Below are 27426 nucleotides of genomic sequence, written 5' to 3' on the forward strand. Positions count from 1 at the left end.
GACGAGAAGCATGTGACTAGCATCCTGGAAGTTGCCTGGTGTCTGGAAGTTGCTTCTATTTATAGAACCACCTGCAAGTCATGTCAATCAATGCTACCAGCCAATTGGCTTGGAGCTTCGTGTAGGGACCGCCCCTCCTCCATCCCTTAGGAAGCTTCCACTCAAATGGACTGAGAAACTGTCTCTTTGGTGTCTGGGACAAGCTCGTGGTGGCAGAAGAAGCAGGCCAGGAGAGAGTCTCTTTCTTAAACTTTCTGAACTCTATGTGTTTTCTTTATTAACCTCTAATATACTTTAATAAATGCTTAATGCCCAAAGACTGGTGCTAAAAGCTTCTATTTTAAGGTGATCACACATTACATTTTAAACATCACATTTACATATATACATATATGCATACGAACATATACATACACATGCACAGACATGGTAGGTTCAAGGGTGTAGGAGACTTGGCATTTAGAACCCGTCTTATATCTCCCACCTTTTTAATGGAAGCCTACTGAATAGCAAATAAGTGAACCTTGACCATACTGATATTTTTTTGATTGAGTAAATCTAGATGAAAGTCTAACTGAGGGTAAAGAACCTATAGTAGGGGCGGCTAGGTGGCACAGTGGATAAAGCACCGGCCCTGGATTCAGGAGTCCCTGAGTTCAAATCTGGCCTCAGATACTTGACACTTACTAGCTGTGTGACCCTGGGCAAGTCACTTAACCCCCCATTGCCCTACAAAACAAACAAACAAACAAAGAACCTATAGTAGATGGTCCCAGAGAGATCAAGGAGCTCATGGAGCTATGGAAGTTCACTTCTTGCTATGGTTTAGAAAGCCAGTCAATTCAACAAGCAATAAGGGCCTACTATGAGATAAGCAAACAAAATAGTCTATGTCCTAAAGCCTAGCTTTTTTAAACTGTGGGTTGTGACCCCATATAGGGTCATATTACTGAATGATGGGGTCACAAAAAATTTGGCAACAGTAAAAGGTTAGGTATACCTATTTTATATACCTAGATACCTGGGGTCACATAAAAATTTCTCAGGAGAAAAGGGGTCATGAGTGGAAAAAGTTTAAGAAACCCTCTCCTAAAGTATGTTGTTACATTCTACTGAGAGGAAATATGTAGTCTAACTTGGGCCATCTTTCTACCAGAGATATAACTAGGACAGGATAACTGGGGCTTTGACCCAAGGTAGTGAAATTTAAAGGGTATCTCATACCACTGGCACTGTTATAGAAACACCTGAGCCTAGTGTCTTAGCTAGCAAAAACTGTCAGTCAAAATAGTAAATTTGCATGTTAAGTGCTTCTAATTTTTCCACCAAATGAAAAAGTGTCCAAACTGCTACCATTGTCTTCTCTCTTTTGATCTGTGTTGTTTAAAAATCTAAATGTGGGTTCTAATCTGTCCCCCCCAGTTTTGGGGGGAAACTGGCTAAAATCACTGATAAATTCACCAAGATGCTTTTAAGGGTTTATTAAAAGATATAAGATAGTAAAGAGAGAGAAATATTGAGAACAGATTTCTTATAGCATGGAAATCCTAGCCTTCCTAACCTCCCACATGAAGTCCTGCCACCAAGCCTATTTCTCAAACCCAAAGAGGAAGAACCCCTCCGCCAGCATCTGCTTCCTACTTCATGTTCTCCTCCCAGAAATGGGAGGCTCCTCAAGTTGATTGGCTGATAGCTTTGATAGACAGTACCCACGAGCAAACATCACTTCCTGACACCAAGGAACTGACCACACGGCAAGCCCTCAGATGCCTTCTCCTCATGGCGGAGCTTTCCTACAGTAACTCTCCAGCAGGTGGCTCACTCCAATCGTTACAGATCCCAAATATGGACTCCAGATCACATTCTGGAACATTGTTGGGTTGGTAGGTCATGATGCAAAACTTCCCACTTACCTTGCTTCAGTTGCTCAGTGGAGACAGACCTAGACAACAGGCTTAGTGAAATATCGTTTGGGATATTTTTTGGCTTCTTATGGGCATATAAAGTTATCCCATCCTATGATTACAAATGGTTGATTTGGGGCCTCAAATCAACATGGCAAATTTTAATGCAACTCATAATTTCATTCTGAGATATTCCCAAGGAGACTTCCCCACCCCAAACTCCATGGAGATTCCCAATAAACACACCAACATCTATTATACATAACTATCTTCTTTATTTGAAAATGTCTACACTGCATTAAACAGTGTTAAGAAACCCAGTGTCCTGTCCCAGCAGGCATTGGGTCCAGTGTATAACTTGGGATGGACTCTTTTATTTTTTCATGGAGCTGGGAAGAGAAGAAGGGAGAAGTGGTAGGAAACAAAATTTTTAAGGGAATTGTTATAAACCACTAACCAGAAATTTAAAAGGTAGGGGAAGGGGAGATGACTTGAAGGGCATGGTGTTTATAAGTTCTTCTTCCAATCACACTTTATTGGAGCATCTGCTTCCATCTCTTGTGTATTTAATTTGGAAAATGTTGCCGATAGGTTCACCCTAGAGTAGATTATTTAAAATAACATCCAAATGTCAGTACAAGAGAAGAAACCTGAGAGAGGAACAAGCTGTATTTCTCAGGCAATGGCTTCCCATCCTCCACCAATCCATTGGATAAATTGAAAGAGCTCGGGTTTGAAACTATACCCAGTCATTCCAGGATGTGTCAATGACTGAGGATGTCATTTTTAAAAAAATAACTCAACTGACCTTCAGCAAAGTGTGTGCTACATTTGACAGTACTGGGATGATGAGCTTGAATGAGAAAATTTGAGTCATTTCTCAATCTGAGATCAATAAATGAAAAACTAGGAAAGTTTTTTTTCTTTGAGATTTATATGCTTTTTAAAAACTTACTGTTTAAAACTCAACTCTAGCTACACTCATTTTCTATTTCATACTTTTCTCCAATGTGACAAAGGTCAAGGAGACAAATAAATGTAGGAAAACTGGTAGGTTCTGCTGCTTACGGGTGTATCCTGGTACAAGGGTCCTTCATGTTTTGGAGATATGTAGCAAAATGCTTTTAAGCCTGGGTCATATTAGCCACTGGCAGCTTTGTGGCTACAATGTATGATGTAGCCCAGTGGGGCCATATGCTAAGGATCAGAGGGGTTATAGTGATGTGGTATTGGCATCCAATCAGAAACCAACCTTCTTTTAACTGGAGGACCACCCTTGGCCCATTCATTTCAAAGATTCAGAGGTGGGAGGCTGTCAGCTCAAAACATTGAGTCAGCAAGTCCTTTCTGGAAGCTTCTTAAGAAGCCCAGGAGGCCTTGGGTGTGGGGGAGGACTGTCTTCCAAGAACCATGGATTTCCTGTTTACTAACTCCAATGGTTGACTCCATGAGGGAGTCTTTGAAGTACTTTGTCCCAACCAACTAGAAACAGCTGTTCACTACATCACAAAAGCTTAAGATACTTTTTGATCACTGCTCTAGGGATCACTGTTTCTTGGGGAACAGCATGGGACAGTGAAAAGAGTCCTGAATTTGGAATTAGAAGACCCGGGTTCAAATCCCAATGATGTTACTTACTGCCTGTGTGGCCTTGAGTAAGTCCCTTTACCTATTCTGGGCCTCAGTCTCCTCACAGTGAAATGAGGGGGTCTGGGCTGGATAACCTCTAATGATGATTCCTGACATTTCTAAGGTTTGCAAAATGTTTTACATGCATTATCTCAGTTGATCCTCACAACAACCTCAGCTGTTGACACAACTTAGGAAATTCACTCAACCTCAGTTCCCCTCATCTGTAAAATGAGTTGAGTTAGACTTGGTGACCTCTACACCCCCTCCTTTCTAAATCTATGACTCTATTCTCCCATTTTAATAAGGGAACTGAGGTTTAAAAAGGGGAAGTGATCTGCCCAGGGTCACATAGCTAGTAAGTATCAGAGGCAGGGTAGGAATGAGGGGCTTTGTCTACTCTTCCCCACTGGCCCTATGAAGGTCCCTCCAGTTCTAGAATTATGGCCCTATGATCCCATTTAACATTTAACCCTGGTAGAGTGAATGTCAATATTTCCATATATTTTTTTGCTTTCAATAGTGACTGAGAGAAAAAAAATAGTGACTGAGCGAGCACATTAAGAACTTTCCAACACCATTGGGATTCTGTTGTTGTCATTTTGGTTGAATATGGGCTCACTGGTCATTGTTTCCTTGTTTCCTATTCATTGTTAGCCTTTTTTGTTTTTAGTCATGTCACCTACTTTTACAATGTGTATATATAAAAATAAAAAATGATTTAAAAATAACATAGGTCTGGAGTCACAGGCTGTAGGAGCCTTCTCATTTTCAGCTCAGGAACCCTTCGGAGAGTTTCGGAATCACCACGGATTTAGAACTGGGGGAGCAGCTCTTCCACGGATCATCTTCTCACATGGGCACAGGAAGCTAAAATAGGAGCTCTCTTTAAAAAATAAAATAGTTGGCAGAAGGACACGATTATCCAGTCATCTATGGTCTGTGGTAAAAGAAGAAAAAGGAAATTGTCAATTGGTTGTTTGACGGTCAGTATACTACTACCTATTCCTCAGCATTTCCATAAATAGAGAGTTGGAATGGGAGTCAGAAAGACCTGGGTTCAAAGCTTGCCTTTGATGGTTATTAGATAAATGACCCTGGGCAAGTTACTTAACTTCCCTAAACCTCAGTTTCCTTATTTGCAAAATGAGGAGGTTTGACTAATTACCTGTATGGTCCCTCCCAGTTCTAAATCTGTGATTTTATAATCCATGTAGTCTCTTTCCTCACTAAGTACTGGTTCTCTGGTACTACCCCACCCCCATATTTCTAGTGCATTTTCATAATCACTACCAGTGACAGATTTCCAGGCACCCGAAAGAGTGAATTCAGAGGAAATTTGGGCAGCCAGGGGGCACAGAGGGTAGAGTAGCAGGCCTGGAATCAAGAAGACCCAAGTTCAAATCCTGCCTCAGATGCTTCCTAGCTGTGTGACCCTCAACAAGTCACTTTACCTCTGTTTGCCTTGGTTTCCTCATCCATAAAACAGGGCTAATAATAGCATCTACTTCGTTGTGAGGATCCAATGATGTAATAATTGCAAGGTGCTTGGCACAGTGCCTGGTACACAGTAAGCACTCTATACATGGTAGCTATTACTAACTTACTATATTTACTTGCTGTGTGACCCTGAGCGAGTCACTTCACCCTGTTTGCCTCAGTTTCCTCATCTGCCAAATGAACAGGAGAAGGAATTGGCAAACCCCTCCAGTATGGGGTCAGGAATAGTGGGACATCACTGAAACAATTGAACAGACGAGTAGGTGCGTGTTGGAGCAAGCTTTAATGGGCTTGTGAGCTGATTAATTTTTAAATTTCCAGTGTAAGATTTTCCATCTCAGAAATCCAGAAATGGCTACAAATCGGTGCCTGATTGATTGCTTTATTGATTTCTAGCCTTAAGAAAGTGTTAATAATGCAGATTAAATTTAAAAGTGTGTTTGTACATTTTTTCCTCTAGAAGAGCCTGGTTGTTAAACATTTATTAGCACACCACTGCATTGCTCTCTAAACAATGCTGGAGCTCATCAAGAGTTCAGGAGAAGGCTCAGAGAATGGAGTAGCCACACTAGACTGGAGACCTGGTGCCTATAAATCAATAATCATCATAAAAATGGACATTTAGGGGCAGCTAGATGGCGCAGTGGATAAAGCACTAGCCCTGGATTCAGGAGGACCTGACTTCAAATCCAGCCTCAGATACTTGACACTTACTAGCTGTGTAACCCTGGGCAAGTCACTTAACCCTCATTGCTCCACAAAAAAAAAAAAAAAAAAGATTTATATGGGGCTTTAAGGATTGCAAAGTACTTTCATATCCATTATCTCATTTAAGCCTAACAACACCCCTGGGTTTAAGTGGCAATATAAATGTACCCTAATTCAAGTTTTAACTTAAAGCAGAACCCCAAAATTGAACAAGCATATTCACAAGTTGCCTATTTCCTGAACTAAATTTCTTCCTAGAAATTTACCTTCTAATATTAGAAAGTTCATTGCAGTGTGACCCAGGGTAAGTCACTTAACCCTCATTGCCGCCCCCCACACAAAAAAGTTCAGATACAGTTCAGTTGGAGGCAGGAGGATGGTTCAGAGGACCTCTAAAGACCAGTGATAAGAATGATGATGATAACAACTAATAATATTTATTTTGTAAATTAAGGTTTTCAAAGGAATTATATATACACAATCTGATTTGCTCTTCATTGCAACCCTCTGAGGTAGAGGAATTACTAAAGGTCTTACTATCCCCATTTTATAGATTAGAAAGCTGAGGCTTGGAAAAGGTAAGGGACTTGCCCAAGATCATACAATTAGGAAATGTCAGGGGCAGGATTTAAAAGCAGGTCTCTTCTAAGTACAAGTCCACTGTTCTTTCTACTCCAGCTCAAGGGTCCTCTGATAATTACACTAATCACACATGTATCATGTCAATATAGAGGTATTTACTTACGAGTACCTGCCCGACATTTTCCTCACGACTGCAATGACGATCCCAGCGATGATACCAATGGCGATCACAATTCCCAAAATGATTCCCACCAAGGCCACAGTCTCCAAGCCTTCTAACATAGAGAAAGAGAAGCAAAATATTGGTATTTCTCCCAGAACAAGATGAAGAAGGATAAAAACTATGTACTGGTAGCAGCATTTCCACTTTGACCCAACATTCTACTCTGAAGCATGGATGGATTTGGACTAAGCTACATCCTATGGGACGTTAGGTTTCCATGTAGACCCAGCTAATCATAGCAGCAAATTTCCAAAATGTCTTATTGTCCTCTCATGCCCTGGGGACAGATTTCAAATCAGGACACAATAAAATGGCTGACCATGAGCTATTTGAATACCATATGGGTATGAACAAGAGTCTTATGAAATAGGCTTTTGTCTATTGAGTTTAAGAACATCTCAAATTTGCTGTTAAGTATTAGGAAGAGTTTCGATAGAGCTGTTAAAATAATCCTGATTTTCTAGTAACCATAAATTGCCATCTTGTGCATTTACAACTACTTCCCATCTGGCTTCAGTCTAGTCTTCCAGACTTATTTCACTCTACTCCCTTTTATATTCACTCCTTACCCTACCTGGTGTCCTTTGAACTCAATAGTCCATCCCTATCTCTGGTTTCTGTACCTTTGCTCAGATTGACCCCATGCCTAGAATGCATTCTCTCCTCACCTCAACCTCCTAGATTCCTGAGCTTATTTTAAGACTTCTCTGTGGTACCAGCTCCTATGGAAAACCTTTTTTGGTCTTTAGTAATCTTTCTTCCTCCTGAAATTATGTTGCATTTACTTATTTGTGCAAATGTTGCATCCCCCAATAAAGTGTAAGCTCCTTGAGGAAAGAGTCTCTTTTTTGTTGTTCTTTATAGCCCCCCATACTTAACACAAAGTCTTGAACAAGTACAAAGTCTTGAACTGCTTGACAAGCCTATGTCAGATTGGTTGGAATGACTGACTTCACGTCAATAGCTATAAAACAGAGTGATTTAAAAATCTCTTGATTTGTCTTTTGATTAAAGAGCTAACTGCCCAGAATTTGCTTTGTTTCTTTTCTCCCATTCAATTGATCTTTCTTTCAAAGTTTTAAACTTGCTCTCTACAGTTGCTCTACAGTATAGCTTATGAATTCAGGTGATGACAAGAACAGTGGCATCTTTGGGTAACCCATTCTAGCCTACCTTTCTCAGTTGTTGGCTTTGTCTCTCCACCCACTTTCTCTGTAAAGAGATGTAATAACAGAGTGATGTTAGAAAATTTAGCAACTGGGATTTAAACCATAATTAGAGGAGAAATTTGCCTCAGATAGAACTGCAAACTAGGTAGGAGACAACAAAAACAGGAGTGAGGAAGACATTTGCTAAGAAAAATGCAAAGTTAGTTTTAAAAAGATGTTAAAGTTCATTGCTGGTCTTAATTATTAATGTTTTTAATGTTTATAGTTTGTAAGATGAAGAGCTTGAATCAGCCTTAGAACATGGGAAAGGCTTAGAGCATGAATGTCAGAGCTAGAACGACCTTTAGAACACAGGACGACAGAGGCAAAAAGGAACTTTGAATGTAAAATGTTAGAGCTGGGAGGGTCCTTAGACCATGAAATATTAGAATTTCAAACACAGAATATCAAAGATAGGAGGGACCTACAAATACAGAATGTGAGAAAAAATAGAATGTCAAAACTCGAAAGGACCTAAGAACACAGAATGTCAGACCTGTTCTATCTTAGAATACAAAATGTCCCAGCAGGGAGGCACTTGAGAAATTAACTAGCTTAATCCCTTAATTTTCCTCTTTTGAGGTACCTTTAACTAATGATACCTTGGTTATTCCCAACTGTTTTAGAAAGCAGGACAATCAGCCTGGCAGATATTTTATTTTATTTTATTATTTTTCAGAGCTGAGAATAAGACACAGAATTGATCTTTTTTTTTTTTTTTTTTGGTGTGGCAATTGGGGTTAAGGGACTTGTCCAGGGTCACACAGCTAGTAAGTGTCAAGTATCTGATGTCGGATTTGAACTCAGGTCCTCCTGAATCCAGGGCCAGTGCTTTATCCACTGAGCCACCTAGCTGCCCCCCAATCATTAATTTTCCAAGGTCATACTATCTCATTGGTGAATAGCACCCAGAAGCTAGGTCTCTTAATCAGGACCTATCACTATTAAATATAAAGAGACTAGAATTCCCATTGTTTGAAGTATTGAATCCTAAGATCCCATAGTGGAAGAGAAGGGAAACAAATGAGAATATCTAATCTCACCTCCCCTTCAGATGTTTAACATAATGATAACTGACATTTAAACAAAATGTTTGCGTTTCCAAAGAATATTACTTGCATCCTCCTGTTTAAGCCTTTCAACAATGCTGTAAAGCCCTAAGAGTATTATTGCCCCCATTTTACAGATAGGGAAACTGAGTGAGGCTGACAGGATTTAAGTTATTTTCCCATGGTCAGAGGCCATAGGATGAAAAACCCAGGTTTTCCTGAACCCAAGTTTGTCTCTATAGGTAACTAAATGGCACAATGGACAGAGTGCTACGCCTAGACTCAAGAAGACCTGAGTTCAAATTTTGCCTCAAACATGTACCTCCTCTGTGACCCTAGACAAGTCAGCTCACTGCAATCTGCCTCCATTTCCTCATATGTAAAATGGCAGTAAAAATAGCACCTATCTCACTGGATTGTTATAAGGATAAAATGCAATAAAACTCATAAAGTACTTTATAAATTTTAAAGAGCTATATAAATGGTCGGGCAGCAAGATGCTGCAATGGGTAGAGTGCTAGGCCTGGAGTCAGGAAGGCCTAAGTTCAAATCCAGTCTCAGACACTGACTAACTGTGTGACCCTGTGCAAGTCCCTTCACCCTGTCTGCCTCAGTTTCCTCATCTGTAAAATGAGCTGCAGAAGAAAATGGCAAACGACTCCAGTATCTTTGTCAAGAAAACCCCAATGGGGTCAGAAGACTCAGACATAACAAAAAATCACTGAACACCACCACCAACACATGCCATGTATACTGTGCCAAGTGCTGGAGATACAAAGAAATGGCAAACCACTCCAGTATCTTTGTCAAGAAAATCCCAACGGGGTTACAAAGAGCTGGACACACACACAAAAAGACTGAACAACAATGACAACAACATATAAATGGTAGCTAGCTCTCATTAGATTAGCCTTGTGGTCTTAGAGGGCTGACTGAGGCTGAAGGTCATTAAGTAATTTGCCCATGGTCACACAACTGCTTAGAGGCAGGATTTGTATCCAAGTATCTCCAAGTCCAGTATTCTATCCAATGGAGATAGATGTTCTTTGGGGCAATCACTGATTTTTTGTTTGTTTGGTTTGGGTTTTTTTTTGGTGAGGCAATTGGGGTTAAGTGACTTACCCAGGGTCACACAGCTAGTAAGTGTCTGAGGCCGGATTTGAACTCAGGTACTCCTGACTCCAGGGCCGGTGCTCTATCCACTGCGCCATCTAGCTGCCCCTCAATCACTGATTTTTAAAAGAGGCAAAAGCTTTCCTAAGTTGCCTTAATGACTCTCAAGCTCCGTTTAAGCCTTTTGAAAATCCCCTTAGGACATCTCTTGATGTCTTTCTTTTTTTCCCTCATCAGGTTGGTCATTGTCACTTTTATTTTTGGGATGAGTTTTTGTCTTATTTGCAGATGGGGGAAACATTCACTAAGACAAGGTTTCCCCTTTCTATGCGCCAATGCAAATGCATGAATTTAGAAGAGGAAAAACAAATGTACTTTAGATTTAGGTTGTCCACACATGCTTGGCAGCACACTTTTTCCTCTCCAGAATCTTCTATTGGGCTGAGGAGGTGTGGTCCATCTGAACAACTGGCAGAGACCCTGAACTATCATTCACACTCAAATGAAGATGGTCTGTGGCCAATCAACAAAAAATCAGAGTCGAAATGGGTGAACCTCCATGTACCTAAGAGTGGCTGCCGGGGGCAGTTAGGTGGTGCAGTGGATAATGCACCGGCCCTGGATTCAGGAGGATCTGAGTTCAAATCTGGCCTCAGACACTTGACATGTACTAGCTGTGTGACCCTGGGCAAGTCACTAGTAACTGCCTATTTCTGTAGCCTTTCTGGTTTGCAAAGTGCTTTCCTTACAACAACCTATGAATTAGGTAGGGCAAGTGTACCAATCCCCATTTTAGAGTTAAGGAAAAAGGTGTACTTGGTATTCTCCAAACTCAGCATCCAATTGGCCACCTCCAGGCCTTTGCACAGATTGTTCCCTGTGTCTGGAACACACACCTTCTTCAATTCCTCCCATTAGGAAACTTGAGGTCCCTTCAAGGTTCAGTCCATGTGCCATCTCCTGCTGAACAGTGGATCATGCCAGAAGTGAAGTCAGTAAGACCTGGGTTCAAATCCCAGTTTCTGACACTAGTTGTGTGGCCATGGAGAAGCTGCCACCACTCAACTATAAAATGGGAATAAATAGTACCTGTAGTGCCAAATTCCTGGGGCTGTTTGAGAGGCTCAAATGGCAGAATATACAAAAAGTGCTTTGTAGATTTTAAAGCCTTTTTTTTTTTTTTTTTTGCAGGGCAATGAGGATTAAGTGACCTACCCAGGGTCACACAGATAGTAAGCGTCAAGGATCTGAGGCTGCATTTGAACTCAGGTCCTCCTGAATCCAGGGCAGGTGTTTTATCCATTTCACCACCTAGCTGCCCCCAACTTTAAAGCTCTTTATAAATGCTAGGTTCATTTTCTCAGGTAGCCTTTCTTTTTTTTTTTTTTTTTTTTTTTTTTTTTTGGTGAGGCAATTGGGGTTAAGTGACTTGCCCAGGGTCACACAGCTAGTAAGTGTCAAGTGTCTAAGGCTGGATTTGAACTCAGGTCCTCCTGACTCCAGGGCCGGTGCTCTATCCACTGCGCCACCTAGCTGCCCCTCAGGTAGCCTTTCTCCCCCAGGCCCTTAGTGTGGTCTCTTTGCTCAGATTGTTCTACTTTTTTGGACTTGACCTGTGATTTTATTGGTCTATGCAGGAATTGGCAAACTACTGCCCACAGGGCAAGTCTGCCCTCTCTATTTAAGAATGGTATTTGCATTTGAAAATAAAATGTTCTTATATTTGTTTGTTTAACCATTCTTAATTCCCAAACAACAAAAAGAAGCAGATGGCTGGATTTGGACTTCATATCATATGCAGTTTGCTGACCCCTGGTCTAGGGACTTTCCAATGAGGAAAAGTTCTACCAATGAAAGGGGGGGGCAGAGAATTGTTGGACTGGATGGGCATTGAGGTCCCTTCCAATTCTAAAACTATATTCTTATGATTCTATAACTGGTTCCATTCCCAGTTCTACCCATTTTTCTAATAGAGACCTTGGGAAAAATAAGAGCATGTGGAAAAGGAAGTTTGGTGCTGTGAAAACACTGGCTCAGGACTGAGATAATCGGTGTTCAAAACCCCACCTCCTTATTACTTGTATGACCTCAACCTCTCGGTGCCTCAGTTTCCTCATCTGTAAAATGAGAGGGTTGGACTAGATGACCTCAAAAGTTCCTTCCAATTCTTATTCTATGATTCTTAGGCTTTAGTTTGCTCCTCTATAAAATGGGGACAATCAGCCAATTAATGAGTATTTATTAAGCCCCTAGTGCTAGGCACTAGGGATAACGGTATAAAGAATTATACTCTCTCAACACCTGAATTGCCTTCCTCGCAGGGTCGGAGTGAGGACCAAATGGTGAGAGACCAGTTTTTACATATGAGGAACCCTTAGCTTTATCAGAACAATGATAGGGATGTTTTGTTTTTGTCTTTGTGTGCCCGGGACCTACCAAAATGTCTTACATATTATTGTTCTTGCTCAGTCATTTCAGTTGTGTCCAACCCTCTGTGAACCCTTTTGGGCTTTTCTGGGCAGAGACACTGGAGTGATTTGCCATTTCCTTCTCCAACTTATTGCACAGATGAGGAAACTGAGGCAAACAGGGTGAAGTGACTTGCCCAGGATCACGCAGCTTGTAAAGGTCTGAGGCCAAATTTGAACTCAGGTCTTCCCGACTCCAGGAAGCACCTGACACTCCATCCACTGTACCACCTAGCTGCCCCTTACATAATATAGCAAGTCCATAATTGATGCTTTTTTAAATGAATAAACTGGTTTCTTACCACTGGGATGGTCAGTTGTAACCCTGGAGTCTGTGGAGTTCTCTCTGCTGTGGGCTGTGGCCTCTGTAGTGGATTGATCTTCATCGAATCCTGTGGTATAATGGATTCTTGTGGTTGTTGTGGGCAGCTGTGGGGCAGGAAAACAGCCAGTAAATAGTTAAATGGAAGGAGGAAGGAGACTTTTGTTTATAACACTTTTCATTCCTGGGGCTTGAGTTCCATGGACAGTATCACCTCAGCCAGGATTTTCTATGCCATTTGTCATCTATGTCATTGGCAGGATGCGACAATTCTATTTTTTGGGGGGGCAGGGCAATGAGGGTTAAGTGACTTGCCCAGCATCACACAGCTAGTAAGTGTCAAGTATCTGAGGCCAGATTTGAACTCAGGTCCTCCTGAATCCAGAGCCAGTGCTTTGTCCACTGTGCCATCTGGCTGCCCCCTAAAGTCCTGATTTTTTAAAGTTTAGTCTCTTAAAGACATTGCTGATAATGAGGTTGGACTAATTTTCTTCTTCAGATGCTATCCAGGTAGAATAGTCATTATGTTCTGCTCAGGTTTAGGTGGGGCATAAATTCTTTGGGGGTGATCTGTATATAAAGATAATCTCTCTGTCCAAGGGTAACACGATGTCATTCTCAGCCCTTCATTGTAATATTTGTTTTCTCATTAATTGTTAACCAATCAGTGTTGATTCCCACCCTGAGGAATACCCTCCCTTCAAAAGGTATGTAAGTTGTGGGCCTGCCGCCATGATTGTCTTTGGTCTAAGAAAGATGGCCAAATGACCATCCTTTTACTACCAAACGTGCTGTCTTTTTAATAAAATGATTCAATTGCCACAAAACTATCTCTCTTGAGTCTTAGTCATCACCACAATAAATAGGAGCTAATGAACAGAGGGAAGGCATTGGAATTAAGAGGGATTGAGGAGGGCTTCCTGTCAAAGGTGGGAATTTAGTTGGGACTCGAAGGAAGCCAACAGGTGGAGATGAGTAGAGAGAGCATTCCAGGCATGGGGGACAGTGAGGGGAAATGCCTAGAATCTGGAAATGGAGGGTCTTGTTCGTGGAACTGCAAGGGGGCCCCCATGTCACTGAATCAGAATGTGAAGGAGGTGGCATGAGGTCTAAGAAAACTCCAAATGTCAATGGGGGCAGCAGGCTAGGAAGGGCTTTGGACACCAAACAGAGAATTTTCTATTGGATCTTCTCCAGAATACCTACCACATAATCATAATACCATATAATACCACCTGCTTTGTGTCAAGCAGGGCTCAAATATTTGTTGACTATTTGAAAGTGGTGGGAAGGAGGAATTATAGAAGTTGTTATCAGAGTTGGAAGGGACCTTTGAGATCCACTTCCCTCCATTTTCCCTCCATTTTCCTCATTTTGTGAATGATGAGACCTGGAAGCCCAGAAAGGTGACTTACCTAAGGTCACATAGGGAATAAGAGGCAAACTGACATTTTACCCCAGCTTATAGGAATAGGGATGTGGGATTGGAAAGAAACTTGAAGGTCCATCTAATCTGGTCCCCTCATTTACAGATGGGGAAACCCAAAGGGAAAATGACTTGCCTAAGATCACACAAATAATAAGTGGAAGAACTATGTTTTGTGCCCAGGTCACGGGATCACAAATTTCAAGCTGTTCTGTCCAACCCCCTCAGTTTAAAAGCGAGAAAATCTGGACATCCAGAGAGATTGAGTGTTTTGTCCACAGTGACATAGATAGTAAGTGGTAGAGCTGAGATTTGAACCTGGGACTCCAAATGCAAGTTCTCTCCCTTGGACCACACACTGATTCTTTAGGGGATTGTTTAGTTTGGAAGGCAGGAGTGTCCTCTTCATAAAAGATGTTCACTCTTAAGGCTCCACCAACCCCATGGTGAGGTCAGAGGGCTTTCAGCCAACTCAAAACGCCACGGAATTCAATAGAGGTCCCAGTTATGTAGCCACACCAAGGTACACAGTAGCTCAGGATAATGTTATGTGTGGGCAGTCAAGGGCTTCTCTGCCCAAGTAAAGACCCAGATAGCAAATCACCAAAAGGAATCCCTGAAAGTTATTGAAGGGCACTACCCCGTGGTCCAGCCTTGGATCCACTGGTGGGTGGGAAAAGACCAGGGGTCCTGTGCTTACAATTAAACTTAAATTCTTCCACCTCCTCCATTTTGCTCCCTGAAATTCAAAGGCAATGAGTAATTATAGGCAAGAAGAACAAATCACAGCCCCTGGAAAATCCCTTCTCAGCCCAGGATCTCCTCTGAGATCTGTGTGGACAGTTATCCCAGAATTTCAGAAATGGAAAGAATCTCAGTGGTCACTGAATGCACCCCACACCTGAGTGTGCCCAATCTCCTCCTTTTACATATGAAAAAAGCAAGGCCAGGGGCAGCTAGTTGGTGCAGTGGATAGAACACCAGCCCTGGATTCAGGAGAACCTGAGTTCAAATCCGGCTTCAGACACTTAACACTTACTAGCTGTGTGACCCCGGGCAAGTCACTTAACCCCAATTGCCTCACTAAAAAAAAAAAAAAAAAAAGAAAGCAAGGCCAAGAAATTACAAGCAGAGAGACTTACCAGGGTTATACAGTTAGTAAGTGGAACCCAGGTAGGCCATCCTGATGCTGACCACTAGGCTATGCTGCCCCTGGAAGATAGCTACCTTATCCCCTTCATCTAAGACTCTTAGAGAGCTACCCCATTTCTTTGTTTTCTGTTGTATTTCAACTCAGACTTTAGCTCTTACAATTAAACCCAGAAAGAAAATGAGATGGTGTGAGGCTGGAGATACCCACCAGAGTTGGTGCATCTTCAGAGTTATAAGGATTCGCATTACTGGAGTCGGCTGTGGTTATGCCATCTTCTGGTAAAGTTGTGCTGACTGGAAGAAAGAGACTGAGTCAGGACTCCAAGCTGGAAACTCTGTGAGATACTGTTAGGCTTCAGCTCAGAGATTTCCCCTCCCTTCCTCTTTGGGGTGTCACATTTCTCTCCAGTCATTTCCGTGGCTTTCTGCAGTGCCAAAGAACCTGACCACTGTTTCCTTGTGCCATTTTCCCCAACACTATTCATAGACCTGGAGAGCTGGACAGGACCTCAGAAGTAATAATACATCACTGTTGCAAAGACCTATGATCTCCTCAGGGTGAGAACCTCTCCAACAATGCAAATTTCAACCCACCTGTAACTTGCCATCTTAGGTGCTTTCAGCTCAGAAAGGGTAAGTGATTTGCTGAGGGCCACACATCTAGTAACCTGCAGAGGCAGAATCTTAGCCCAGGTCTTTCTGACTCCAGAACCCACTCTGTATTACCACCATGTCACAAACCATTCAAATAATATTAATATTCATTCATTCATTCATTCATCTATCCATTCATCTATCTACATATTTGTTCATTTATTTATGCATCTATTCATTTATATGTATCTATTTATGTGGTATAGTGGAGAGAACATTGGCCTTAGAATCTGGAACAATGGGGTTCAATTTTACCCAAGATGTTTATTAGCTGCATGGCCCTAGGCAAGTCTCCTTGCTTCTCTAGGCCTAAGGTACTTCCCATCAGACTTTTCTTTTCTTTTTTTTTTTTTGAAGGGCAATGAGGGTTAAGTGACTTGCCCAGGGTCACACAGCTTGTAAATGTCAAGCATCTGAAGCCAGATTTGAACTCAGATACTCCTGAATCCAGGGCCAGTGCTCTATCCACTGTGCCACCTACCTGCCCCCTCAGACTTTTCTACTAGGCTCCAGATGTGTTACTATTATCTGCATACCCACTGCCTCTACGTCTTCCTCCCTCCCTTCCTTCCCTCCTTCATTTACTCTTTCCTTCCTTCCTTTCTGCCCGTTTTTCTGTCTTTCTTCCTTTCTCACTTCCTTTCTTGCTTCTTTGCTCCTTTCTTTCCTCCCTCCCTCCTTTCCTCTCTTCCTGTCTATGTCCATCTTTCCTTCCTTCCTTCCTTCCTTCCTTCCTTCCTTCCTTCCTTCCTTCCTTCCTTCCTTCCTTCCTTCCTTCTTTTCTTTCTCTCTCTCTCTTTCTTTCTTTCTTCCTTTCTTGCTTCCTTCCTCCCTCCTTTCCTCTCTCCCTTCCTTCCTTTCTACTTCCCTTCCTCCCTCCCTCCCTTCCTTCTTTGCTTCCTTCTTTGCTTCCTTCTTTCCTCCCTCCTTTCCTTCCTTCCTCCCTCCCTCCTTCCTTCCCTGTCTTCCTTCCCTCTCTCCTTCCTCCTGCTTTTCTTCTTCTCTTTTATATTTCTTCCTCTCTTTCTTTCTAAGAAAGTCACGGGCTCGTAGAATAAAAGCTAAAAATAACTCCAGACACCAACATACTCTTATAGAAGAGGAAAGTGAGGCAGAGAGAAGTCAGATACTGCTCTCAGAGTCAACCATGTAGGGCTGGCAGTTGGTCCTCTAGCTCCAAACGCAGCATCCTTTCCAGTGTACTACATTGCCTATGATCTGGGACCAAGCACCCCATTTTACAGATGAGAACACTGAGGGAAATGGATCTGCAATATGCTAAATGAAAACTCCCATGCACCGGGCTGCTTTGTGACCCTGGTTTCCTGCTCTTGTCCCCACACTTTGGCTCCAATTGCCAATGCTTGACCTGTGCACGCTCCTCATTGCCTCCCACATACCAGAGCTAAGCACTCTTGGTTCCCTGCCCACCCGAACAAGGAATCTGCCACCCTCTACTGCCCGGGTCTCCCAGCTTAACTGCTGTTGACCCCATCTGCCCTGGATCTCCCTCTCAGTCAGAGCTGTCACCAGGGTGGAGTGACTTGGCTCTTCCCAGGGCTGCACATTGGGGTGGGGTATGTTTCCTCTCTATGTAAGTTCTCTGGCCCAGAGCATTAAAGACTCTCCATCCTCTATCCGCTCTCTCACCCAGTGCTATCACCCACCTTCCCTTGTCCAGCTTTGGGTGTCCTCTATCAAGAGTCCATCAGCATTACTTGTACCCAGCTTCTGGGCCCACCTAATGCCTGCTTCTTTAGAGCAAGTACCATTCTTGTCATTTTTATAAATATTCCTTTTTCTTTTTGGGGCAATGAGGGTTAAGTGACTTGCCCAAGGTCACACAGTTAAGTAAGTGTCAAGTGTCTGAGGCCGGATTTGAACTCAGGTCCTCCTGAATCCAGAGTCGGTGCTTTATCCACTGCGCTACCTAGCTGCCCCTCCATTCTTGCCATTTTTTTTAATCCCCAGAACAGTTCCTAATTAGTGCAGTTCCTAATACAGAATCATTGCTTAATAAACATTTAACTGACTACTGTCGCGTCCTCCTCTCCCTGTGACACTTTTCATCCTCTCAGCCCACTTGAAAGCCAGTGAGCCACCTCCTGTTGAGACACAACTGGACGGCAGCTTACTGTCTTGGGTTCCCATCCCTTACCTTTCCTAGGTGTCATCTACAACCTTGCTTGGTATCCCAATGTCTTTTTTCTACTGAATTTGCTCTGGGCACTAAAATTATTAGCTACAGCTCTACCTTCAAATCAATGAAATTCAATATGAATTTATTAATCACCTACTGTGTGCCAAGTTCTAGGGATACAGACAACAATTAAATAGTCCCTCTCCTCCTGTCCTCAAGGAATTGACATCCTACTTGGGGGGGGGGGTGGGGAGGGAATAGCATTACTCTTTGGCCTTGGGTTTTCACTGGTTCCATGCATGGAAGGAGGCCCAGATCCTTTCGGGCCCTTCCCCTCTTATTCATGGAGGAGAAAAGTGAGATCCTAGCCACACAGTGACTCTGTACTCAGAAATTCCAGGCAAGCCTGATGAGTCCCTCTGAATAATGACAGATGACTTGCCCTGGTCTCTGAAAGGTCGCATGGATAGCGGCCGGGGTCCTGGACTTGGAGTCAAGGAGGCCTGACTTTATAATCCCACCCCACTTCCCCAACTGTATGACCCTGGGTGAGTCACTTCAGTGTCCTTATCAATATAATGAGGGATTCAGACTTAATGACCTCCAAGACCCCTTCCTGCCTCAAATCAGTGATTCTACAATTCCACTACAAACACAACATGTGCCCACTTGAAGAGTTAACAGTGTGACTCACGAGCCCCAGCCCCCTGGCATGGGGTAGGTTCCTGAAATCCCATGACCAAACCATGTTGCAAAACAGGAGAGAAATCACGTGCCTTGAGGGGGAGGAGAAAGGGGCCGATGGAGATCTCTGTGAGTCATGGCAGAGCAGCTGGGCTCTGAGGCTGTTAGCACCTCTGTCCCTTGAAAGGCATCTTCTTCTCCCCCTCTGCTTCCCTTATAAATATGCTCTCAGAGAGCCAAGCCCAAGACGAGAACTAATAAATATTTGATTGGAACTTTTCTGGCAGCATAGGAAGGAACAAAGTCTCTGGAGTCCTCCCTTGTCACTGCTTTTCATTCTGCATTTGATGCTTTAAAGCCCCATCCCTGAAGATGGATGGCATGGGAGAAGACGTCTGGCCGAGTGGGTTCATTTGTAGTCTCTGAGGGGAAGGGTTTCACCAGGAGACATAGGCGAATAATTGTTAGAGCCCCAGGGAGGCTTCCCTCCTTTCCCTATTTCTCCCCTCTCCTCCTTCACTGGAGGTCAAAGTTTGGATGCTATAGAGGGATTGATGGGGCCTATTGAAGACAAATGTGGGCTTGGGGGAGGAGGGGAGGAGAACAGCTCCTTGGCAGACAAGGACCCTTTATTAGGGAGCCAAACATTTCATTGCCCTCCTTTTCAGAACCAGAGCTTGGAAACTGTCATACCAAACAATGAAGTTTTAAAAGTATTTTCAGGAGCTAGACTGTATTGACTCTGTGACAAATAGCACAGAAACGTCAAGATAAATATGCACATTTCTAGAAAGACACAGGTAAGTAGGCACATGGATACGGAAAGTCAGCAAAACTGGAGAGGGCCATGCCCCGCCCCCCCCCCCCCCAAAGCCCTTGAACGTGGAATGCTGGACTTGGGATCCTCAGACTCAAGTTTAGATCCTGGCTCTTGTCATTTACTCCCAGTATGAGCTTGAGAAAGTCCCTTTTGCTCCCTGGGATCTCAGTTTCTTAATCTGGAAAAATGAGAGGACTGGAGTAGATGACCTCTGAGCTCCCTTGCAGCCTTAGCCCTGTGATCCTGCAACCCTAGTTCATAAAATGCTGGACTCATAACCAGGAAGACCTGGGTTTGGTCTAATTTGTTACATATTAAGAAAAAAAGATAAACATTAAAAAAAAATCCCAACAGCGAGCTATACCCAACAGATCAACAGATTTGAGGTTCCAAATACAAGTCTCTTTTTCTGTTTTTTGTTTGTTTGTTGGGTTTTTTGTTGTTTTTTTTTTTTTGTATATGGAAATGTCATGCCTGTTGGGATCTGTCGAGTTTGGAATAACAAGAAATTAAAATCTTGAAAAAAAAAACCCAAACCCCAAGTTGGTATCTTTTCTCTGATGCCTGCTGGCTCTATGACCACAAGAAAGTTACCTTAACATCTCAAATCATTAGTTTCCTAAAAGCAGGCAGTGTGCTACTACAGAAAGCCCACTGAATTTGGAGTCAGGAAACCTATGTTGGAGTCCTGGCTCAGCAATTTGCTACCTGTGGGATGTTGGAAAGTGGTTTAGCCTCTCTGGAGTTTAGTTTCTTCATCTGTAAAAATGATGGGGACTAGATAACTTCTAAGGACACAGTGTCCTCTAAATCGAGGCTCCTAAGATAATAAATATTTAAATCATAGATTTCCTATATAATTATATAAAAACTATAAATCTAATATATTGGGGGAGGAGGGGACATAAATTGACATAATAAAATGACATAAAATTATAAATATTATAAATTATAAATTAAAATTATAAATAGTATTAAATGACATAAAATGATAAATATAATGATAAATAACTGTAAAAATAATAAATAATAAACCTAATGAATAAATCTAAAAACAACACAAATATATAAATCAATATATGAAGCACAAAATGCTTTGTAAATCTTGAAACACTATCTAAATAGAAATTATTATTACACCATGTTGCCTCTCACATACACTATACACATATATATATATATACAATGATCACAAATGCACGTACACTTACACATATACATTGCACGCACATATGTACATATGTACACACCACACACGTACCTAAAGATGTGTATAAAGCAATGCACATATACCTATCTATATACTTACATGCATTAGATACTAATTGCATGCATACTTCCATAAGCCTATATACATATGCATCCAACATACCACACAGATATGTAAACATAAACACGTGCATACACACATACATTTTAAATCCTGATATAGAATGGAGCGGGTTAAGATCCTAGCCCAGGAAACTGGGGGCAGCTGTGGTGTTACCCTCCCCGTTCTTCCCTGTCTTGTAACCCACCCTGTAAAGAACTTCAACCCTGGCTAGACAAAAGCAAGTGACAGTCAGGATTAGGGGGCGTTTCTTTTGTCCCCATGCCCTCCCTTTCTCTTGGATTCATGGGAAAGTCGCTCTTAATAGGAGATCCCAACCCATCTCTCAACGATAATAGTCCCTCTTGTCCGGGCATCAGAGCTTCCCGCTGAGCCACAGCTGCCAGATTTCAGCCTGCCTTCCCATCTTTTTCCTTTCCATTGTGGAATTGGGGTCATGGAGTGTAGTTTTCCTGCTCAAAACCATTTTCCTTCTTTAAAACAAAACAAAACAAGTAGCCCCAGATCCTTCCAAGAGCATCAACCTCCAACAAAAAGCTGGGCATGCACACATTAGCACCCAAGGTACATCCAACCCATTCCAGGTCTTCCATGCCCCACTCAGTCCTTGCGTATTGGTGAGATCTCCTGGACATTTTCCAGTACAGCCCCAATCTTCTCCACTTGAGCTCTAATTTTGAACTGGGGGTTATTCTAATGGGTTTGGGTTAGATCTTACTTTTGGTCTACCTATGGGAGAGATTTTAAGCTCTGAGAGTAAGACCTGTTTTCCTTCTATTTTGAGACTCCAGTGCCTTGCACAGTCTTTAGCAGATGTTTTAGGATCATGAGATCTTAGGTTCATAGATCTAGGGCAGAAATTATGTAATCCAACCCCTTTATTTTAAAATTAAGATCCTGGGGTCCAGGGAATTTAAGACATTTGTCCAAGGTCAAACAGGTAGTGATTAGCAGAATTACGTCCCAGACCCTTTGAACCCGAATTTAGCACATTTTTTTTTTACCATGCTGCCTCTTTCTCTGAATTGAATATGAACTATGGGATTTGTTTTTGTTTTTGTTTTTGTGAGGCAATTGGGGTTAAGTGACTTGCCCAGGGACACACAGCTAGTAAATGTTAAGTGTCTGAGGCCGGATTTGAACTCAGGTCCTCCTGAATCCAGGGCCAGTGCTCTATCCACTGCACCACCTAGCTGCCCAGAACTATGTTTTAATGAGAAAAGTGTTAGGGGTAAATAAGATTATGGACGGGGGGAGGTGTTTGAGAACAAACTTTTCCAATACTTTAAAAACCTTTATTTGCATGAATACATTAAATAAGAATAACTAGGGGCAGCTGGTGGCACAGGATAAAGGTGGATAAAGCACTGGCCCTGGATTCAGGAGGACCTGAGTTCAAATCTGGCTTCAGACACTTGATACTTACTAGCTGTGTGACCCTGGGCAAGTCACTTAACCCTCATTGCCCTGTGTGCAAAAAAAAAAAAAAAAAAAGAATAACTGATCTGTTTGCTAACATAGGTCCCTAAAGAGCTCTGCTTAGAAGCCCAGTTATCCAAGTTTACATCACTGTATGTCCTAGAAAGTAATGATGCTTCATTTCTTCAATGTGTTCTATAGTCCAGGCTGATTACTAATTCAGGCTGGCCATCCCCTCCCTGGATTACAGTACTGGGAATCATGCTAGACTAGGAGGCAGAAGAACCAGGTTTGAGGTCAAGCTCTGATCCTTATTGGTTGCATATTTAACTACTCTGACCTTCAGTCTCTTTATTTCTAAACTGGAGGTCATGATATTTGTACTACCCATCTCATAGCTCTGTTATGAAGGAGGTACTTTCCACACTATAAAACACTCTACAAATATGAGTTGTGATTGTTCTCGGCTTTTCCATTAACTTTCTGTATGACTTTGGGCAAGTCACTTCCCCACTCACTCCACCAATTTCTGTAAAATAAGGAAGATGGACTTAGATGATACCTAATGTCCCTCCTGGCTCTGACATGAGGAAATGGACCCCAGTAGAGAGGACAGAGCACTGGACTTGGACTCAAGAAAATCTGGGTTCCAGTCCCAACTCAGATGCTTCTTCCCCGGGTGACTGTGGGCAAGTCATGGCACTTCCATGGGCCTCAGTTTCTACATCTGTAAAGGGGACGGCTTAGACTAGATGACGTCTAAGGACCCTTCTAGCTCTAAATCTATGATCCTGTAAGTTGATTAATTTCTTCTAGCCTCAGTTTCCTCATTTGTAAAACGAAGGGGTTGGACCAGATAATCTCCGAGGTCTCTTCTGGATCTAAATTAGTATTAATTCATGCTTAATTCTTATACCCTCTTGGAAGAATATTTTAAGATTCCCTTTCCTGTCTGGGACATGTTCCATTTTCATGTCTAGATGCTTTCAAACAGGCTTGGAGTTTGTAAGAAGTCTCACTGCTGCATCCAGCTGTTGTTTTGAAACAGACTTGGTCTGAATGAGGGCCTGCCTTCATCTCCCAAGTGCCAACCCTCCTGACACAGGAGCCATCTTTCAGGCTGAGGATTAAGCTGAAGTTGACTTTGCCCAGGGTGGCAGGGATTGCCCCCTTGTACACAACAGCACTCTCTTTGTCAGCCTCTCCCTGGGCTGCTTCCAGCACCTCTGGTCCTTCCTCAATACAAGCCCCTTTTTTCCTGCCTCTCCTAGCCTGACCATCGGTGGGATCAGTGAGGGATGGCCACAGCAGCCCATGAAAATAACATGGGGACAAGGGTTACACAGGACAAGGGAGGTCAAGCAGTCAGGACCCCCAAATCTTTTCTGGGTGCCTCAAAGCATGCATGCCCCAATGTTAGCACAGCAACTCCTTCCTAAGGCACAACAGCAGCTTAGCAGGGAGCTGGGCAGTATAGTAGGAAAGGCCTTTTTCTGCCCGAGGTCAAAGAGGTAGTAAGTAGCATAACTGGCTTTCAAATCCAGGTCTATCTACGGAGACACTACCCTATCCATCACCCCAAGATGCCTTGTTTTATTGAAGGCAGTGCCTGGCACATAGGCGATAAACAAATGTTTAGTGACTACTGACTACGGGCTATTATTCTCATCAAGATGCTTGTCTCCCATTTTCCTGAGATTCCCTCAGTCTCTTTAGAGCAAGAGGTTTTATTTGTTTATTTGTTGGTTTGTTGTTGTTGTTTTCATTTATTGGGCAATAAGGGTTCAGTGACTTGCCCAGGGTCACACAGCTAGTAAGTGTCAAGTGTCTGAGGCCGGATTTGAACTCAGGTCCTCCTGAATCCAGGGCTGGTGTAGAGCAAGAGTTCCTAGCTTGGTGTCCATGGATAGATTTCTAACTTTAAAAAAAGTTTGATAACTGTATTTCATTATAACCGATTTCCTTTGTAATCCTATGCATTTTTTTGGTATATAAAAGCATGAATCTAAAGTCCACAAATCACTGTTCTAAAGGCCATGGGGTTTACTTGGTGGCCAAAGCATCCGTGATAGGCCAAGGGTTCAGAACCCCTGCTTTACAGTTTGCAGCTGGCCCTGACCTCATTGTAGATCATCACATGTGGGTGAGTGTCTGAATTCCAATCCCATTGCTGCCAGACCCCCTACTTCCTAACCCAACAGCAGCAGGATGTGTTTTTATATCTATGAAATGTGGATGTTATTCTAAAACCGTTTTGAATATTTAAACATCTTGTGGTTGAACTTGCAAAAAAAGGGGGGAAAACCCCAAGCCTTGCATTAACCTAAGTGCGTCATCTTCCTTGTAATAGGGCTTCCTGGCAGCTCCGCAAGCAGACCTGTTGTGTTTGTCAATAGACAGAGGCAGTGATTTTTACGTTACTTAGAGAAGTCTCAAGTCTGATGTCCTCTTCAGCCCATCCAAGTGCAACAAGTCAGGCTGTGAAGATGGGAGATCAATCAGCCCTGAAATCATTTGTGAAGAGTTTTCATGAAATAAAAAAGCTGATTTGGGTTTATTTACCTTTAAAAGGCTTCTGGCCGTCTCTGGCTTGTGCTGTTTGTCTGGCTTTGGGATGATAAACAAAACAATATTCATCTGCTTCCCCATTCCCTCCCCTATTAAATGCTGGGGAAAGGTCAAGAACAGGGGATCGAAGGATACCTCCAAACATGAGGCCTTTCCTTATGCCTTTAGATCAGGGCTTCTTAAACTTTTTCCACTCACGACCCTTTTTCACCCAAGAAATTTTCATGTGACCCCAGATATATAGGTATATAAAATAGATATCCATAACCTTATACTATTGCCAAATTTTTCTGCCACCCCCAAATTTAGTTACATGACCCCATGTGAACCCACAGTTTAAGAAGTTTTGCTCATGATGCTAGTTTCTCCCCACCCCCACCCCACCCCCAAATTAGCTTGTATTTATTCTCTATATATTTAAATATACTGTCTTCCCCAGTAGAATACAAACTTCTTGAGGGGAACAATTTTCACTTTTGTCTGTATCCCCAGAACTTAGTGTAGCTCCTAGTATATAGCAGACACTTAATAATGGCTTATTGAATGAGCTGATTGCAAATGGTACAATTCCAAAAGTATTTTTTTTTTTTTGCGGGGCAATGAGGGTTGAGTGACTTGCCCAGGGTCACACAGCTATAAGTGTCAACTGAGGCTGGATTTGAACTCAGGTCCTCCTGAATCCAGGGCCGGTGCTTTATCCACTTTGCCACCTAGCTGTCCCGCCAACCCAAAAGTATTCTTTAAAGCTGAACTCCATAGTATGTGTAAATTTAAAATGTCCCTTCCCCCCCCACCCCCCAGCCAGGTTACCTGGTGGCTATGCAGCTGTCAACACCCTCAGAGGGTAGTGACTTACTGAATGGAAGTCCTGACTACCCTTTTTCATTTTAGATGACACAGAATGAGTTTCACAGAATCAACAGGTCTGAATCAAAGGGCTCATGACATTATCTTTCCCCCCAAACTCTCCCCTCTTCCAAACTCCCCTATGACTGTTGAGGCCACCTACATTCGTCTAGCCTTCTAGTCATTCTTCTAGACAATCTCAGTGTCAACCTTAACTCCTCATTCACCCTCACCCTCCTGAGACTATTACTAAGTCTGGTCGCTTCTACCCTCATGTCTTTCTTTTTTTTTTTGTTTTTAGTGAAGCAATTGGGGTTAAGTGACTTGCCCAGGGTCACACAGCTAGTAAGTGTTAAGTGCCTGAGGTCGGACTTGAACTCAGGTCCTCCTGACTCCAGGGCCGGTGCTCTATCCACTGCACCACCTAGCTGCCCCAACCCTCACGTCTTTCTAATCTTTCTACTTGTCTCCATTCACCGAGTCATTGCCCTAGTTCAGGTCTTCATCACCTCTTGCCTAGATTATTACTATACCCTCCTCTTTGGTCTCCTTGCCTCAAGTCTCTCCTTTCTCAAATCCATCATCCACACAACTATCAGAGTGGTGTTCCTAAAGTCCAGGTCTGGCTGTCATTCTTTCATTCAATAAATCCCAACAGCTCTCTATCACCTCCAGAATCAAATATCATTTTATCTTTATCTCAACCTTTTTTAAATTTCTGGTTTTGTGAAAGTTTTATAATGTATTTATATACATTACATATTATAATGTTTATAATTATACATATAATTTCGTGTATAATATATAGTATATAATGTATATAATTAGTACAGTAGTATACATATATATGTGTAATTGAAAATAAATATATACCTATTGTGGAATCCATGTTCAAAATATTTTTTTACTGATAGAAGTGCTTCATCAAAAAAAAAATAGAGAGAGCACCAATTAGCCTTTGTTTGAAGATTTCCAATGATGAGGAACCCACTACTTTTCAGGACTAGATTTCCGTGGGAGTATTCACAAAATATTGAAAGCCCTAGAGGGAATACTATACAACTTCTATTCCTCAAATTCTTATCCTTGCCATGTTAATTTGCTATGTCATGCCTCATTAGCATAGACAACAAATGAAAGAAGCCAAAGTGGCTTAGCCACTATTCACCATACACAATATTTCATTTCCTGCTGCTCAAATGGTCCCTCGTGCCTGCATTTCTCTCTCTCTCCTCACCTCAACCTCTTGGAGTCTTTAGCTTCTTTCAAGGCTTTAGCTCCAACAGCACTTCCTCCATGAGGTTCTTCCTAAACCCCCCCATTGTTAGTGTTCACCTTCAATCTCTGAAATGACTTTGTTTTTACTTTGCATATATTTTTATATTGATTTATCTCTGCAAACCTTGTTTCTTCCCAGTAGAATGTAACATACTTTAGGAAATGGACTATTTTATTGCTTGTTGAATTGAATGGCTTTCTAAACCATAGCAAGAAGAGAACTTCCATAGCTTCATGAGCTCCTTGATCTCTCTGGGACCACCTACTATAGGTTCTTTACTCTCAGTTAAACTTTCATTTCGATTCACTCGATCCAAAAATAACAATATGATCATGCTTCACTTTTTGATATTGAGTAGGTTTCCATAAAAAAGTTGGGAGACATAAGACTTGGTTCTATATG

General features: G+C 42.3%; 1 protein-coding gene across 5 annotated transcripts in view; it reads right to left on the bottom strand.

Moving 5' to 3' along the window:
- Positions 1-2175: 2175 nt before the first annotated feature.
- PDPN (podoplanin) overlaps positions 2176-27426 on the bottom strand; it is a 42727-nt gene continuing 17476 nt past the window's right edge. Inside the window, exons 2-6 of one of the 5 annotated variants that reach the window (XM_043999254.1) lie at positions 15493-15578; positions 12687-12813; positions 7720-7758; positions 6493-6598; positions 2176-4473 (exon numbers count right to left, since the gene is read on the bottom strand). In XM_043999254.1, the coding sequence (XP_043855189.1) occupies positions 4467-4473; positions 6493-6598; positions 7720-7758; positions 12687-12813; positions 15493-15578 (365 nt within the window). In that variant the 3' untranslated portion in view covers positions 2176-4466. Of the gene's footprint in view, positions 4474-6482; positions 6599-7719; positions 7759-12686; positions 12814-15492; positions 15579-27426 lie in introns of those variants that run through there. The other 4 variants (XM_043999252.1, XM_043999257.1, XM_043999255.1 and 1 more) reach the window with 4 other exon arrangements.

The sequence above is a fragment of the Dromiciops gliroides genome, chromosome 3 (genome assembly GCF_019393635.1).
Source record: "Dromiciops gliroides isolate mDroGli1 chromosome 3, mDroGli1.pri, whole genome shotgun sequence".
NCBI classification, from domain to species: domain Eukaryota; kingdom Metazoa; phylum Chordata; class Mammalia; order Microbiotheria; family Microbiotheriidae; genus Dromiciops; species Dromiciops gliroides.